The sequence below is a fragment of the Siniperca chuatsi genome, linkage group LG15 (assembly GCF_020085105.1).
Source record: "Siniperca chuatsi isolate FFG_IHB_CAS linkage group LG15, ASM2008510v1, whole genome shotgun sequence".
NCBI classification, from domain to species: domain Eukaryota; kingdom Metazoa; phylum Chordata; class Actinopteri; order Centrarchiformes; family Sinipercidae; genus Siniperca; species Siniperca chuatsi.
In genome coordinates this window covers 7,898,076-7,915,991 of record NC_058056.1, presented here as the reverse complement: position 1 = coordinate 7,915,991, position 17,916 = coordinate 7,898,076, and the positions used below count along the sequence as shown (strand labels likewise).

The window sequence follows — 17,916 nt, the reverse complement described above, 5'->3', positions numbered from 1 at the left end:
GGCATTTTTATCACGTTATCACATTTTGATCAAGTGTGTAAATCTGTTCAGCTTCAACCCGTGCAGAGGGCTAATAACCGGTAGTAAGTAAAAACACCTGCGTGGGAGTGCAGCGCTTTAAAACAATCCAACCTGCCTACTAGGGCAGTAACTTTAAGACTGACGCCCATTCCAAAAATATTTTTTCTGTCACTAATTCTAAGTGGTTGATGCTCCTTTTAAGAATGAAATTCCATTTCTCATTTTTATCTCATTACTAGCATGTAATTTCTCCAAATGTCGTTCATGTTGGCAGTTAGTGTAACTATGTGACTCGTGCAGTCATCGAAAATAAGAATTGGTTCAGTGCATGGGAGAACATTTAAGCGGCAGGCTGCTGTTAATGCCAAGTAAGTTCAAATGCACAAAAAAACAAAACAAAGTGTGGTCCGTATTCTTATCATATTTCCGTGGACATGATAATATCCTTATATCTGTGCAAAATGTATGTAAAGTTTCTGTCCATCAGATCAAACAAAGTTATCTGGCAGAACAGACCACAGATCTGATCACGTCCAACATCCTCATCCACCTGCTCTCTCTTCATCAGAGGAATGACTAAACTTTCCTTTAACCCTCATCAAACCACACAAGCTCGCTTAGATTGTACACAAATAACAACTCCAAATCTTTTTGTTTGACCCAAATAAAAGCATCTGCTTTGGAATTGATAATACCAGAACGCAGGGAGAGAAAATAATCAATAACTCATTCTGAAAATGCAACTTTTTTTTTTTTTTTTTTTTTTTAAATATTTGTGTTTATGGCCTTGTGATGTATCCATGAGCAGGACATGTATGTCTGAAGAAAGATGTATCCAGATCCCTGGAAATGATGGGTGCACCCACTGTTAAATGAGAAAAGAATCTAAGAATATTTGGAGTTGAGTAATTAGAGTCTGCTGATCCATTTTCAGATGATGTAGATTTTTAGACTTCTTTGAAGATGAAATGCATAAATCTAAAAGGGGGGCATGCATTAAGTACATGTTAATAAGACAGTCTACGGGCAGACATCACCAGTCATCATGTAGAACCATCACGTGTGAACTGCAGCAGGAGGAAAAGAATCTTGAATATTTGAATGACAGATAACACACGGACCTCATTATGATATAAAACTTCCTGTTCCTATTTCCTTTGTTCACATCACATGCAGACAGAAATGATCAAGGAAAGATATCTATCTTTTTATTTTATACGTACTTCTGAAGTCTTACATTTGTTTTCTGTTTCCTGCAAGCTACTGAATGGAGACAATATTATCTGGTCACATTAAAATCGATATTGAACTTGTGTGTGAATTTGTGGATGGTAATTTACACAAGTGAAAGTCTAAGATGAGGGGAATTTGAAAGCAATAAGTCAGGGAAATCAGATTACTGTTGACATTAGTCACCCTTTGCCCTCCACCTTTATGAATAATTGGACATTTTTATTCTTTGTGATTCTTTACTTTTTTGTTTACAAAACATCTAGTCACTAAAAACCAACTCATACAGAAGATGTTAAATAAAAAAATAGAAATGAGATATGACTTGAGCAAGCTATTCCAATAAATAAAATGTGAGTCCATTCTGTCCATTCAACTCTTTAAATGTTAAATTAATGGCAGTAGCTCATATTGTGGTATTAATATCATATCTCTTATACTTTGTTTTGTTTTTTTCCAGTTTTACACTTTTTCCCATTAAAACCTGCTAAAGATAATGTCGGATGGACGGATTGGTGGATGAATGGGAGAGTGTTTATCTGTATGGCAGAGTTTCAGTGAGGACAGGACAATACTTTATTATACAAACACAAAAGCACACATGATTATCATTTAACACTTTTATAAAACTTTTAATCCACATTGGCACAACAGCAACATGTAGCTCAGTCCATGTTTTCAGGTGTGTGCTGTTGCCTTCCGTGTGTGCACACACTCTGCTGTGTTTCCTCCACCAAGCTCCTCTTGACAGTCAGCTCTCTCTCAGCCGCCTCCACACATGGAGCTTTGGCCGCCTGGATGTGGAGCTTCCCATCTGGAGCCAGGTAGCAGGTGATGCCTTCAGGGTTCAGCCCTTCAGGCAGATCAAACTCCTGTCTGAAACCCCTTGGCTTCTGTAAGAGTAGCAGCCTTTCTTGTCCTCCTGCTTCTTCTCCATCTTCCTGCTAACTCTCAGCTTCCTGCCCACCTGCCGGATGGAGAAAAGCCTTGAGTGTCCAGGGTGCTCTTCCTCTTTCTGCAACTGGTATAGGAGACTGGTTACAGGGTGGCAGCGCTTTGGAAATGCTCCGTCTCTTCCAGGATCTCGTGTTGAAGTTTGTCCATCAGCTTCAGACTGCTGCGGAGCTCCCGCAGGTTTCTCTGCAGTAGATCCTGCTGGTAGAGCAGAGGTTTGACCTCTGGCCACAGACTGCGTACAGGCCAGTACAAGTCCATGAATGGACTGAGGGCAGACTGGAGTCCATGAGAGCACAGCATCTTCACTGTGTTTAGTGTTGAGTCCTCTTGTCGTGAGATGAAACGCTGTTAACATGTGTGTTCTCTTCTGTGTTGCAGTCAGTGGGACTGTCCCAGCTTTTATATTTCATATGTATTATTTATTATTCATTATTTATATTTAAATAATAGCAACAATTTCAGTGCGTAACAACTGGCCAGAAGTTGAAACACTCAGCATGATCTTGTGAGACCAAAACATGAATAGTTCGTGACAGGCAGGCCAGTCATTGTTTAGTTTGGCTACCAGTGTGTTGATGTTCATTTAGACAGAGATGATCACAGGATGTTCTTTTATTTTATACTGAAATCTTGATTTGTGGAATCCTTCATCAAAATAGCTGTAATGCTGTTCTTTTCGTCCATATCTATTCTATCTATTTTGATTAGTTTATATATTCAATAAAGACTCAAACTCTCCTACCTTTAAAGGCTCACTTTTACATTTTTATTCCTTGGTTTTCTCTAAGGCAGTGATGGAAAGGATGAATAAAATATAGCCTTCGTCTGACTGATGACATAAAATCAATACAATTGATTTTTTTGAAACCACATTCAACTTTGGTAACTTACAATCATCATTCTTGTTTGTGTAGGAAGTTCTCTGTTTGACACAGTTCACCACTCAGTCTCACTAAAACCTGTTATTAAAAACAGTTTTGTGTATTAAGCGGTTTGTTCTGCATGTATTTTCTTTTGTTTCAGGGTGAATGTGTTTTTATAGAGTTTCTATACAGTCTGAATTTTCTTCTAATTCTATTTGAAAGTTCAAGAACAAGTAAGTAAGTGGACCTTGAGCTGAGACTGTCGTCTCAACAGTTTATATAGTAGCCTACATGTAATTACATACATGTATAGAAGTGTTCAGCAGCGTGATTTTTGAAGTCGCTGGTTACCTATTAGTACCAAAATCAATGGAGAATGGGAGACCAGGCAAGATAGGACTTTAAAATATTAAAGAGAACAGAATCTATTAATAATGTCCTGAATTTCCCTGATTGTAGCCATAACTGATACATTCCCTTATTAATTCTAATTCTGACATCAACTACGTACCAAAATAAAACAAAGTGGGAAAGTGAGAGAGTCACAGAGATTAACTGATCTTAAACACAGTCAAACACACACACAAAAAGAACGTCACACATTTTATGAATCAATGTTTCAAAACTGCACAAACTCTCACCATCACATTTCATTTCAGTCATGCTTTCGTTATAAATGCTTTGCCTTGCAATCGAGGAAAAAAAATGAACATGATGAATTTTAAATACTTATAATGACAATACAGCATTTTGTGCATGGCAATAAAACATCTGACTGTCTTTGGGCCTTTCCTTTCTTAACAATCTTCAAATGGATGTGATAATATTGATAATAGCAGTGATAATATTCACAGTAACATTTCCTTTGCACCAGCAGTGGCGACAGTGTGTTACAGTATGTTGTTTAAAGAAATTCACCAACATTTACAGAACTCTTTGTTTGGATAATGCTAATGGTTTACCATCAGTCCACACTGTGAATGTTTAAGGTTAGCATGGAGCACAGGAAAGATCTATCAACTTCAGATTCTCATTTACACTGTTACACAGAATTTATAGAAAACATGAAAATGAGGCAAAAGTAAAGGCACGTTGGCCTCCTTGACAAAATATGATAACAGCTGAAAAAATAAAATAGATGCCAAGTAGCAATGAACACATTACTACAGTGTGAGTGAAATGCACAAGCTCCCTGACTGCCCCACACTGGGTTTGCGGGTAGTGGAGTCATTATTACCGCTGCACAAAAGAACAAATGGTAATATTTTCATTAAATCTCAACTTAGCAACATGTGTATCAGATATTACATTTTCTGGTCAACCAACAGAATTCTGAACCACGCATGAAAGGAAGATTTTAAGATTTTTGTATTAAAAAAAAAAAAAAATCCAAATTATGATCCACAATTCTATAAAATATCAATGTCATTGATGTAAAAAGGACATTATAAGATGTGTAGGCATTACTGTTCTGTTCAGTATGTCCAGACATATTTGGGTAAGTTTAACACCTCTTTGACAAGCGATGTGCCGTGGTTGAGATTTAGATTTTGAGGGTTTATCACAGCAACCCTATGGACCATATTTTGTCTGTTTTGAGTCACCAGGACTATCTATATGCCAATTCAGAAAGAAGTTCAGAATCCATTTTTAATCGAAGGTCTATTACAGATAACAGGAATGAATAGAAACAAAACTGATTACCACTGCTGACACAGTGGTAAATATCTTAGGCACACCGTCATAATACTTGTTTTTATTGAAGCTTATGGCCAACAAAAACCATATTATACCACAAACCATACACACCATCAGCTATAATACAGGAAACCTCAAGGGTTAGAGTTATGAAAAGTATTGTGCTAGTACTTTGAGTTGTCTGCTGCTCATCCATATTCTCCTCAAATTAGGGAACAAAGGCAGGTGGAAAAACAAAAAGAGGCGTTAATGTCTCAAAGGAGAAGATAATGGCACTGTTAGAAAGAGGAAAGGTACAGGACATAGACACAGGAATGCATACAGGGAAAGCATATAAGGAGCAGAGGTCCCATTGTAGCACTCCCATTCATAATAATGGTGAGGCTGTATTTCTAAATATTCTAAAATCAATCAAGGTGGTCTATAAATGGTTTAGAGGTTAGCAGATTATATACACTGCAATAAAGTGGATGTGGGTAATGAGCTACTCCTCCACTTTACCTCCAGAGGGAATAAGTGAGCGAATCCCCAAGGACATATAAGGTCAAAGAGGGGAAAGTTGTTGGGAAGGAAGTAAGGCCACACAGGATGAATATAAAAGGGGAACAACATAATATCAGCTAACTAGATAATAGTAAAACAACAAAAGATGACAGGCACTGTGAGTCTCCTCTATTATTACACACAGGATTACAGTGATGTGCAGTATACTGGTTTCACAACATGTTAAATCAGATATTGGCTTTTAATTAAATGCCCCATGTCAACCAGTCAAAGTCATCCACCTCCAATGTGATGAATATGATGCAGTTTGATAAACTCCATATTTAATGTTTCATTTATCAAAACTACACTGCATGTCTGTGGGTCTTCACTTGAACTGAGTGACATTTTTACCAAGTGTTGTGCAGCTACGCATGAATACGCCACATTGTCGAATGAACCCGCTCAAAATGTCATTGTTTTAGGTTTTGGTGAAATTTAAAAGCACAAGTCGTGTCTTCAATCCTTAAATACCAGTATCAACCTTTAAAACTCATACTGTACAAGTAAATACTCTCAATATTACAATGTGCTGATGCAAAGGGGGGCAACAACGATAAAACAGCACATTTAAACCCCTTAACGGACAGATCTGACAGTGCCTGGTGGATGTAAACTCTCTTCATCTGCATCAGCACCGACTGTTCTCACATGCTCACAGCATTCTAATATTGCAGACGTCTGTATCTGAAATAAAAAGTACATCTGAAAGGCTACGCATGGACCGTTACTGGTAGAAAATAAACCTGTCACATGTGATAAATGATGTGCATAAACATCACTCCGGTGTGACACAGATGACAAAAGGGGACTGTGTTAATAATGTACACTTTAACACTCCCTTTTTCATATTTTAGAGTATTGGATGTTTGTAAACTCATTATCGGATGGCCACTGAGGTAACTCAATACAATTATCCCACAGTTCTTTAAAGTTGTCTCTCTGTGACAGTGTCCTGTCATTGTGTCTCTCTTTGTTCTGTCTCCCCATTACAAAGATCCTGTCTCAGTGTGATGACTGATGGGTGTACGTACAGCTTTAATTCACTGTGAACTGTTCACCTTCAGAGAAGGTTTCTGTTGCAGAGAAGATCATAAGCACGATGTGAAGAAGCAGAGCTCTGTATCACTGTTTAACTGTCATCATCAGCGGTGGCTGAGGACTGATGCTGGGCTGCTTCCTGTTCCTGGTGAACCTCTCTGACGGCCAAGATGCGTGTGAGCATGCTCTGTAGAGTGGTGCCCTCTAATGGTTCAGAAGTGTACCAGTGGGAACTGTTGAGGTCAGAAATGGAAATTTTCAAATATTCAAATATTTCTTCTTGCAGTATTAACAGAAAGAGACACCTTTTCGTGTTGTTGTCAACAAATAGCACATTAGGTAATATTTGAACTGTCCGTAACCTAAAAACCAACAGGAATCTACGACATGTCAGTATGGGTGGATAGGAAGCCCTGGTAATAAGTGACACATTCAAGAAAGAAAAATCTGGACTCCACTTGGTTTCTTTAATGTTACAGGACTGGCTCTGACCTGTGTGTGTGCACATTCTGCTCAGGCTGGAGGTAAAACACGTCAGTTGTCTTCTTCACCGACTCTGGGCTGTTAGAGAGCAAGAGGGAAAAGAGGATGAAGCGTTTGTTCAGTTTTATTAGTTGTAGAAACAATTTTTGTATATGTGACTGTAAGTGCTGTTGTCTTCATTTGTAAGTTTGCCTGTGTGTGTGTGTGTGTGTGTGTGTGTGTGTGTCTCACCATCTAGAGAGGTAGAACTCATAGAGTCTGACAGGACAGTGTAGAGGGTTGTTGACATTTTCAAGCATCTCCAGGTCTCCCACTTCCTCTCCCTGCCTTTTTCTCAATCGCTCTAAAAACAAAAATAAGTACCAAAACTCAGTTAGTCACTATTTACAAACACAATATGCTTTTTGGGACAGGGAGCCAATTTAAAAATCTGTTGTTGATGTTTAGAAATAGGTTTGGATTGAAGTTATTGATACTTTATATTTTGTACTGAAAATTGCTTAAGTTACTGCATAGACAAACTACTTTATTATTACCACTTTAAAAGATATACATGTATTACTGTATTAACACCCACCTGTGTCCTCTCGGCGGGGCGTGGCAGCGCTACTTCTCTGGTATCGGAGGTAGTGGACTTTGCTGGCTCGGCTGCAGGGCTTGGAGCGTCGAGTGAAGTTGGTAAAGGAGAGGCTTTGGTGCTGCGCCAGTGTGGTGAAGCGGAAGTTCTTGGTGCAGAAGAAGAGCAGCGTGTTGAGCAACACTATTGGGGAGTAGGCACCCAGCTGCTTACACTCCCACAGGTAGGACTCCACAACACGGGAGGAAACAACACCACCTTGAGGAGGAAAGAACTGAGTGAATCAGAGACTCTCAGTGCCCATGGGTGTTAACTGAAAACCTGGTCAGGGGAAACAAGCTGTAAACACAACATTGAAATATTATCAACTTATAAAGTAGGTGAACCTGTTAGCAAAGTGTTGCCCAATTACACATCCAGAGCAACATTAGTGTTCATTTACAGTCATCTTTCTGTCCACATGACTAATGTAAGTCCAATGGTCTCCACCAACTCCTGAGGGAAATATCTGTCTCTTTAGCTGCTAAATGCTCCACTGTGTTCACCTAATTGCTAATTGCTAACTTTGTCTGGTGCTGGGCAGGTAGTGTACAGTGGGTTTCTCTAAGTTTTTCTTTGCCAAAAACAGCTGCCTGCTATAAACAACGCTGATGAGAAGACTGAACCAACAGTGAAGTTGCGGGCCGTAAAACCAAAACAATGAGCTGAAAGGCGCTAAAATGCTCTGTAGCACTGAGAGGAACTGTATGATTCTCTGTGGTTTTCACAATGACAACCCCTTTTACATTACATGTACAATACATGTGACCCATTGTTAATACAAAAATAATGATTAGTGCAGCTTTAAAGTTCTAGGTAATCTGAATCTAGCATGGGAATGGCGGACTCCGCCACTACCAATAAAAACTTCTATATACACTGAATGGCTGCTGCAGAAAAAAAGCCAACCGTAATGGCTGACTTTATGCCAATGATCATACCACTAGGTAGTAGTTTAGGTTTCCAGAGACGCAGCATCCCAGTGATCTCTGTGGCAAACTGAGTGTACAGCTCGTCAGTAAAGATGTTCTCTATGCGGCCCTTCATGAACAGATACTGTCCAAAGAGAGGGAGACAGAAAAGGAGGAATCAATAAGAAACATACAAAAAAGGAATCAAACTGGAAACCAGTGACACACTGTGTGTGTGTGTGTGTGTGTGTGTGTGTGTACCTGCTGTATCCCCAGACAGAGGTAGAAGATGCTGTCTGGGCTGTAGGTCTCTCCATTGGGCCGTCTCACTTCTCTGATGAAGCGAGACAGAGCAAAGCTCAGCTCAGCAGAGTCACACTGAAGGACGTCTTCTTTAATATCCACTGGATTGGCTACAGGGAAGGAGACCATAAAATACAACTAGCATAGAATTAAATAGGTTACAATAGAACCAATCAATGGGTCAGAGGAAGGAATAAAACTGGAATAGTAAAGAGAACTGAGACTCACATTCTTTCTGTTTGTTTCGTTGTTGGACCCAGCTCTTCCAGGCTTTAACCCCATACAGGTGGTTCAGCTTGGAGGCGGCTGGAGTCACCACTGCACTGCGGTCCAGCGAAACAATTCGCCTTCGACCCTGGATGGACAGAAATGCGATGAATACTGGGTAGTGTAGGTAATGGTTAATACGGCTGAAAGGTTGACTTTCTGCGAGCAGAAAATGCACTTTTAGGCCAAAATGGGGCGTATTTGAAAACCTTTTGGTTCTATAAATACATGTAATATTCAAGAATGTCATGACATCCAAGGACAGGGAGGTACTCTTTGTTAAAAAGGTTTCTGAAACAATAAGTTCCACTGTCAGTATTCACAGATTCTTACGGCACTTGAACGCACCATATTACAACTGCAAGTAAATGTAAATGGCTACATTTATATAGCTTTTTTATGCAAAGCGCTTTACAAGTTTTTTGCCGCTCATTCATTTACACACACACCGATGGCAGCAAGCTACCACGCAGGGTGCTGGCCAACCATCGGGAGCAATTTGGGGTTAGGTGTCTTGCTCAAGGACATTTCGATATATGGGGATCGAACCGCCAACCCTGTGATCAGTGGACGACCCGCTCTACCTCTTGAGCCACAGCCACCCAGAAAGTGTCAGCTAGAGAATCAGCCTGCAAGAAACCATGTCTGCTTACACACTGAAGTCAGTAGAGTAAAAGGTAAACCAGAGGCTGATAAAATGAATCTGAGTTTACCGAAAACTGCTGATCTATCAGTGGAGTCATACCCGTTTCCGGCCAGAGAAACCTTCTCTGGGTCTCTTCACTCCTCGCCGTGGGGAAGATGGCTTCTGATCCAACGATTCTGCAAAAACACACACACACAAAAGACCTGTGAGAGAGAGAGTCAGTGTGTGTGTGCTGTTAAGTATATTTCCCCTTGGAGTTTATCCTTGGCGAACCAATAATACTTTCTGGGTGCTGGCATTCCAAAAAATTACACACATGAAATATTTCAAGTTGTAGCAACGACATGTCATCCAGTTTTTCCCCCTACCAGATTAATTTTGGTGTTTAATCATATAATCTAAATTATATGATGTCTCACCAGATGGGAAGTCACTCTCCAAGTCCATCATTGGAGAGGAGGGAGGCTGATGCTCTGCGCTGGTGGTAGGTGGGTCGCTTGTCGTCGTGCTCCCCTCTGGCTGGGTATTAAGTTGGGGATCTGTCGACTCTGTGCTCCTCTCTGAACTTACAGTAAGAGGCAGCTTGGCTTGCACTGCTTTTTGAGGCTCCTCATCTTCACGGATTATGGGAGTGACCACCTCTGACTTCATGTCTCCGCTATGAGAGCTGCTCTGGTCTGTAGCAGACACAAAAATAAACATAGATCAGGTGAAATTTGGGTCATTTAGCTTTTGAAATTTGGGTACTTAAGATTGATTAATGCAGAAAAAATATCTAAGGCTTTACATGACTGAAATAAATAAATATCAGGACAAAAAGCCCTCACCTGCACTGGAAACAGGCCCATCTTTCTGTTTTTCTTCCTTCACAGCCAAAGGCTCTGATTGGACTGCTGCATCTTTCACGTCCTTGTTCTGTGGTGGTACTACCATAGGTACTGGAACCTGTAAAAAATAGGAGAAAATAGTTCACATTTGATTTGCTGCATCAAATACTCAATACAAAGTACATTAATCATTCTGAATTCATAAAATTTCAAATGTCATGGGACGTACAGGCAAGAGCATAGGCATTGGAACAGGTGTATGCTGGGAGTACATATTCATAGGCACTGGAATGAAGACCGGTACTGGGACTGGCACCATTAACACTTTCACCTTCTCCTCTCCTGCTGAGGCCAGAGCTGGAGGGAGGGGGAAATGAGGAGGAGAGATCATGGAGAGAGAGAGAGAGAGACAGAGAGATAGATAGAGAGAGAGATGGGCAAAAAGATAAATAGGAAATATATACAGTAAGACAGAAAGATAATCGATAACTTTGACATTTTTGAATTGAAAATATTTATCTGCAAATTATTTTGAAAAGGATAAAAAAAAGACTGATTAGACATAAACGTCGTACTGTCTCACAAAAATCAGTGAACAACAAAGAGAACTGAACTTGAATAAATAAAAGAAACTAAGGAAGGAAATGGTAAAAGAGGCAAATGAAATAACGACAACTCAGTACAGTAAAATATACTGCAATACAATATACTCTTCTTATACAGTTACAGCTGCATTTTTCTAGAATTTTTTAAAAAAGATCTACACATTATATTTATCATCATCCCCATACTGTATAAGTTATTTTGACACACCAAAAATCGCCATAAATATGAGACCATGGTTGAGAATAATGACAGCCTCCATCTCGTGTGTGGTAATGTGGTAACCCCTGAGCTATCTTTTGACACACATACATGTGTGTACTTTACATCTATCAGGGATGGAACTCAAAAAGTCAATTGACAAAAAAAGCTGATTTTAGTGTAACACTTGATTTAGCAAAAGCAGAATCGTTTTTTGATACAACCAAGCTTGCTTTCAATTACATCTGCAGCATCATTTGTCACACAGCTGGTCATTATTTATCTTTCAAAGTTTACAATGGTATTGTGCTTAAGTGGAAAATGTCACGAGGACTTCCACCATCATATATACCTGCCCCAACAGAACTTTGTCTCTGAAAACCTATTCTCCCAGTCATATGGCCATCATTAGCCCTGACACACCTGTGGAATAATCTCCCCCTCGCTAATAAACCTTTGATTGTAATTGTATCTATAATTATTTATTTATTTAATGAATCTCATTCATTTCTGTTTCCTGGTCTGTCTGCATCTTCACACTGCTGTCTGTAAGTGACTCTTGGAGAGAGTGGCCTGCGTTTACCTTGACTGTACGTCTTTCCTTTGTGTGTTGTCTCTAATTGTGACACAGCCGTCCTACATTTCTGCCCCTTCAGTCCTGTTTTCTTACAGGACTTACTTTTGGTCTTGTGGAGTTTGTGTCTTAGATACAGCCTGATTACTATGGAGGTAATTTCTGCAGCTTACTACCACAGTAAACACCTTAAACTGGAACACAGCGACACATTATTTCAAAGGTGAAATCTGAGAAATAAACACACACAAAATTGTATTCTCAAATTAAATTTATTGACATTTGTTTGCATTTAACAAAACACAAACCATCATTTTCAGGTGTTGACAATGTCTTTTTAAAACAAACAAAAAGCAGTAATGCAACACAATTTCAAAATGTGATCCATGTCAGTGTTATCATGAAAAAATAAAAACATGCAGTTACAGTGGAGAACTAACAAAAAGTTACAGACAGTAGTTTGTAAAAAGTAAACATCAGAGATGTAATATAGGCCTGGAATCAACTCATGTTCAACTCAAATGTCAAGCCAAAGCTGACTTACTGACAGCAGATGGATGAATTGAAGTCAACCTTGGTTCACATGACTGCGTCAGTAGTGAGGTACAGCAAGGAATTTCACCTTAAACGTTTATATATCACACATTCATAATAAACATTAAAATGTAGCATAACAGTACAAATACGTTAACTGAACGTCCAAATGAATGCGGTTTTCTTCACTTAGACACTTTAAAAATTCAAGTGATTGCAGATTTTTTGCCTCGTGTGTCCCTGATAGGTGCATCTCAAGTTACAGGTGGGGCACCAAGCCAAGAGCGACTGGCTGGGAATTTCATTTTTAACAAAGTTTATTGAGAACATTACACCTCTATTTCCTAGTTTCATTGAGAGTGAAACCAAACCAAATGACCTCCACCTAAGATCATCCATAGGGTCTGACTGCCCTTCTAAGGGAAAATCATTAATTTTTACAAGAACTGGACCACAGAGAATTTAATTGAATATGGTGCCCTATCTGCAGAAGTTACATAGTTTATCTACACTGGGATGAAAATCCTGTAGAACTGAGCCACTGTTTTACAAAGAATTCCAAAAACACAAATAATGATTTAATACTAATTCAGTACTCAAGTATTTCATTCAAAGACGCACATTTAGCAGCACAGTTGCCTGGATACAGCTCCACGAACCTGCATTTCCTTGTTAAGCACATTTTCAGTTGGATTTTTAGCATAAATTGGTTTGCTTATGGCATAAGTTTAGGAGCGAATTTCAAAAGCATATCGGAAATTGGTTTGGAGTAGGCCTAAACAATGTGGGGTCCCCTTCATAACAAAACTAACTGAGACATAAGTTTATCTATGGGCTGCATCTGGGCCAGCAGGTAGGCACAAGTGACCTTAATAAATGAAAGGATCAGGTTACATGCTGTATGACAGGTGTTGTTACTACTAGTGAAACAGTGAAGGACTTTTCAGCCTGTAACGTAAAGTGATATCACCTCACGGGATTGGCGTAGTAAAAACATACTTGTGTGTGCCATGAAGTATAAAAACCCACCAAAAATAATGTGGCAGCACAGTCCATTTACACAACATACACAAATCAAGTGAATGAAACATACAAATTCACACGTTTTGAGACACTTGACAAATGTACCATGATTGGGATCAGCTTTAATGACATGTTAACATATCGTGACACAGATTCATTAATGAGGTAAAACATGTTACAGTACAGTTTGTAGTTCAGTGACGCACTTCAGGAAGTATCTCAACCTTGTCTAGACTGTTAGCCCATCAGTTACAGACCACTTAACAATACCCCCATACAAAATAAATACCCTTTATGGGAAGAGGATACAGATAGCCATGAAAATCCATTCTGCAGAATGGATCATAAATACTGCTATCTTTAGTTTGTTAGAAAAAATACAGGAACACCCCTTTAGGTGCATAATTTCACTGTACTACCAGTTAGCAAATAGACGTCCATGTAACTACTGTAAACTAATGGTTATTCTGCCTTCGATAAGGTTTTGGGTTCAACTTAAAGAGACAACCACAAAAAAGGAAGTTAAGGTCACTAAAGTAGTGTAGGTGTGAACACCAGCAGTTGACCCTGTAGTTGTTTATTCTTTGTCCAGGGTCACAGTAGATCTCAGTAGTTCTCAGGTCAGCAGATCAGGAGACTGTGGAGAGAAAAACTCGGGTGACACACTCGACCCTCTTAAGAAGTCAGTTGAATTTACTTGGAAAAAGCACATAAATGTCAACAGATCATGTCTTCAAACACAAAATAGGAATCCTTGGATAGTGGATACAGCTGTGTACAACCAATAACCTTTTTTTTTTTTTTTTTTTTTTTAAATTCTTTATTATTTAGAGTATAACTGAATTGCATTTTTGTGCTATTCAGAAGGCTCACCTTGTGTTTCCAGTTCAGGAGCTGTTTTGTAGATCAGTCGGGTGTGGTAGAGTTCAAAACAGGGAACAGGACAGAGGCTGGGCTCTCCTGAACATGTCTTACAGTAATACGACGTCCGCCTCCTACACGTCCCACTCTTCTGCTCACAATCCTTCATTTCAGAGTGCTCCTCCTCTTTTCTGTCCCCATCATTCTCATGTGAGTTCACTCCCTTTGCCTCCTCCGCCTTTTCTTCTGTTTTCCTCTCTGGCTCCTTATCCCCTTCCATCTTCTGCTTCTTCTTCTCCTGCTCTTCTTCCTCCACCCTTTTCCTCTTGTGTTGTGAGCAGACCTTGCAGTCAGAGTCATTCTCCCTCTTGCCCAGGAAATGGCGTCCGATTAAGCGAGATGGCACGCCATTACACGGCCGAGTTTCTCCCTGAGGTTTTGGCGACGGCGCTGGAGATGTGGATGCTTCAGCAGATGGCTGGTCAGGTAGCGAGGAGCTATCTAGCAGAGCTGGTGCAATTATTGAAACAGCTATTTGTGAACAACGAATAATTAAATGAACCAAAAAAAAATGAAAGAAGGAATTAGATGGTGTGTAGGGTTGTGACAAACACCCTATAAAAAAGGACACACCAGCCATGGCTGAAGGACAAGAGCTACTTCTATCAGTGCTACTAAAACTAGTGCTATGGGTATTAGCATTGACAGATGTATAACTCATACCAATTTTTCTGGACTGAAATAGCAAATAAAAAACTCGAGTTTGGAGAAGAGTACCATTAGTTTTGACCATCTTTGTCTTAGAAAAGTCTGATATTTAATACTCAATATTAGCCCATTTTAGAATAAAAAAGCTCAAGCAAGCTCAATGTTATATTCGACAGAGCACTAAGTTAAAAGTTGTTTTTGCTTCGGTGACAATTCAACTTTTTAAAATCCTAATTGGCTCTGAATATTTGTATCACAGGAAAACATTAAAACACAGCAACTGCCTCGTAGTGAAACCACGAGCTGTTTGGTTTGATCAGTAAACACGAGGAGATGTTTTGGAGAGCTTTTTTTAAACGCACCAAGCAGGACTGAAGATTCAGCACCATAAGACTGTGTACAGAGATAGCCGATATAATGTTACCGATCATGGTGGAAAAAGTAGAAAATTGAATAAAACTGTCACTGTTATCTCTGTCAGGACAGATTTAAAGGACCAATGTGTAACATTTAGGACGATCTACTGGCAGAAATGGAATATAATATTCATAAGTATGTTTTCATTAGTGTATAATTGCCTGAAAATAAGAATCGTTTTATTTTCATTACCTTAGAATAAGTGGTTTATATCTACAGAAGGAGCAGGTCCCCTTCCACGGAGGCCGCCATGTTGCACCTCCATGTTTGTACAGTAGCCCAGAACAGACAAACCAAACACTGGCTCTAGATAGGGCCTTTTGCGTTTTTCATGGCCACTGTAGTTTCTCCTACACGCTTGGAAGGGGAGGATGAGGTAAGCAGTATTCAAAAGATTGCCAACTGCAATTTCACCATTAGATGCCACTAAATCCTACACACTGCTACTTTAAAATATATTTTTGTCTAATTCAGTGAATATCTCCTCACGTTCCGCTAGCTGTCCGTTCTGTGTGCGCTGAGAAAATAAACTGGTGCTCGTACACAGCCCTGGCTCTGTAAATGGGAAACAAACAAAGTGGCTCAGACCGAGCCACACAACACTTTCCCAGCTGTGATTTGTGTGTCAGGTAACATTAAATGACTTGCCTACGGACATTCAGCTTACTTTCTAGTTTGCCAAGATATGCTGTTGTTGTGATGTTTGCTGGAGCTGATGTGCTGGCTCTGGGAAACGATCTCTGCTAGATGGCACATAGTCCAGATCAAACTTGTGCACCTAAATCCTGCTGTGCAGCCGTTCTGTGTGAACGAGGTGTAACAAACCTAAACTACCCAAACTTGTGTTTTTTTGTGGTTACCTTCAGTGGAAGGTGTGGGCAGCTGGCACATGCTCTCTTGGTCCATGGTGAAGGGCCGACACAGAACTGACTTGTTCTTCATTTGACGTCGACGGGACACAGGCACTCGCATGGCATCGGTCTGCGTACTGGCCTGGACATTAAAAATAAAACAGCAAAACTAAACAAAGACGAACTGATTTAGTTCTTAATCATAAATTTAAATTTCTGATCAGATCCCAAATCAGATATTTTGAAAAAAATATTTTTGGATACTGATTTTGGTATTATTCTAACAGTTTAATATTTTTGAGTCAAGACCTACAGTTGTTTGTAAGGTCTAACCTGAAACACACACACAATCAGAATACATACATGGTCTAGGTTCTTGCCATCAACGTTGGAGGTCGGAAGTGCTCCTACAAAAGAGAAATAAAAATATAACAGCACTGCATTAAACCCCACTGTGAGAAATTCATATCATAAATCTATATAAACAATTAACTAATATAACTTGGTTCAATTCATTAAACAAAACTTCTCTCTCTCTTACTAGAAACAGTTGAATACTAGAAAAGTTGTAAGGAACTAGGAAGTAGCTGGGAAAAACATCATTCGGGCTGCTCTGTTTACTTTGACCGGGACAACTGGCTCAAAAATGCAGAGATGTACTTTGAAAACATCAACCCAGAGCTATGTGTATGAACTAACCAGTCAGAGCAGTATCTGCCGACACACTGGGCTGAGTGGCAGAGCCATTGGCCAGTGACACCACATCAGCTATGACAGGATTCATCTTTGAGGAGTGGTGGGGCTGGGTTGGAGCTGGAGGAAGAGAGAAAAGTTAGAACAGTTTTGGTAATTTACCATTTGAGATTTCTGCTTTTCTTCTTTTTCGTCTGCATTCGTCTCACCGGATGCACCAGCATGGTGCCGGTTTGGCGTCACTCCATTTGAATTCAACACACAAAACAGTACATGACCTGAAACGAAGCTCTGCGCAGCCCGTTAACAAAACGTCAGCCCTAGTACACGTCGTGTACTAGGGTTGAACAATTAATCAAAATATTATCGAAATCGCAATATGGCCAAGTGCAATATACAAATCGCAGGAGCTGCAATTTTTTGCTAAAAAAAGGTAAAATTTGTCACAACATACCATTATAAATGAAGCTTTGTGTTGCTACAGAGATACACCGGCCTACAAATCATATTCTCCAGACGCTTGTTTGGGACAGATACCAGCAAAAATCACATCATCATTATTTTTTTCCCCAGTGAAAATGATTTGCAAAAATGACCACTCCCACTAAAATTGTGATTCATATTGCAATCGCAACATCTATCAAAATAATCACGTATCATGTATATTATATATTTTTGCATCATCATTCAGCCTTAACGTGTAACAACATCGCAAATAATATAGACTAATAAAAATATTTTTCACACAGCTTGTCATGGCCGAATAAACGGCTCTGTAGTGTCTTTGCCAACACTTAAAAGCTGTGAAACAATGAAGTTAATTATTATCAGCTGACAGAGAATCAACGTCATACCTACTGCCGCATATGCCGCAGCACTGCTATGAAGTGGGCGCGTGATGTTATGTACCTCTGTGCAGTAATCAGGATTTAGCAACATCTGAATCAGAATCTGATGACAGTTGGTGGGTTGTTTTGTGCTGTCTATCAAATCTGATCAACCCACTTCCACATAGTCCTGATGAAGCAGATTATCTAAGTATAGA

At 39.6% G+C, this 17,916-nt stretch overlaps 2 protein-coding genes and 1 pseudogene across 7 annotated transcripts in view; all 3 read right to left on the bottom strand.

Moving 5' to 3' along the window:
• Window positions 1–1,170: 1,170 nt before the first annotated feature.
• LOC122862358 lies at window positions 1,171–3,517 on the bottom strand (annotated as a pseudogene).
• A 144-nt stretch (window positions 3,518–3,661) lies between these two features.
• The window catches only part of LOC122862352 (zinc finger MYM-type protein 4-like), a 34,402-nt gene continuing 20,147 nt past the window's right edge, over window positions 3,662–17,916 (bottom strand). For 5 of the 6 annotated variants that reach the window (XM_044167801.1, XM_044167803.1, XM_044167802.1 and 2 more), the window contains exons 16-29: window positions 16,878–16,991; window positions 16,542–16,585; window positions 16,188–16,320; window positions 10,636–10,763; window positions 10,407–10,524; window positions 9,999–10,256; window positions 9,679–9,782; window positions 8,895–9,021; window positions 8,625–8,776; window positions 8,394–8,508; window positions 7,414–7,671; window positions 7,068–7,179; window positions 6,846–6,914; window positions 3,662–6,586 (exon numbers count right to left, since the gene is read on the bottom strand). In XM_044167801.1, the coding sequence (XP_044023736.1) occupies window positions 6,445–6,586; window positions 6,846–6,914; window positions 7,068–7,179; window positions 7,414–7,671; window positions 8,394–8,508; window positions 8,625–8,776; window positions 8,895–9,021; window positions 9,679–9,782; window positions 9,999–10,256; window positions 10,407–10,524; window positions 10,636–10,763; window positions 16,188–16,320; window positions 16,542–16,585; window positions 16,878–16,991 (1,874 nt within the window). In that variant the 3' untranslated portion in view covers window positions 3,662–6,444. The remainder of the gene's footprint in view (window positions 6,587–6,845; window positions 6,915–7,067; window positions 7,180–7,413; window positions 7,672–8,393; window positions 8,509–8,624; window positions 8,777–8,894; window positions 9,022–9,678; window positions 9,783–9,998; window positions 10,257–10,406; window positions 10,525–10,635; window positions 10,764–16,187; window positions 16,321–16,541; window positions 16,586–16,877; window positions 16,992–17,916) is intronic. The other variant, XM_044167800.1, reaches the window with a different exon arrangement.
• On the bottom strand, window positions 13,447–15,517 carry LOC122862357. The gene is made up of 2 exons (XM_044167811.1): window positions 14,215–15,517; window positions 13,447–13,978 (listed from the first exon to the last, which is right to left on the bottom strand). The coding sequence occupies exons 1-2, from the start codon at window positions 14,993–14,995 to the stop codon at window positions 13,971–13,973; spliced, it is 789 nt and encodes a 262-aa protein (XP_044023746.1). The 5' UTR covers window positions 14,996–15,517; the 3' UTR covers window positions 13,447–13,970.

What these genes read in the sequence shown, in the direction of transcription:
- LOC122862357 (XM_044167811.1), bottom strand. Translation starts at nt 14,995, where the DNA reads ATGGTCAAAACTAATGGTACTCTTCTCCAAACTCGAGTTTTTTATTTG.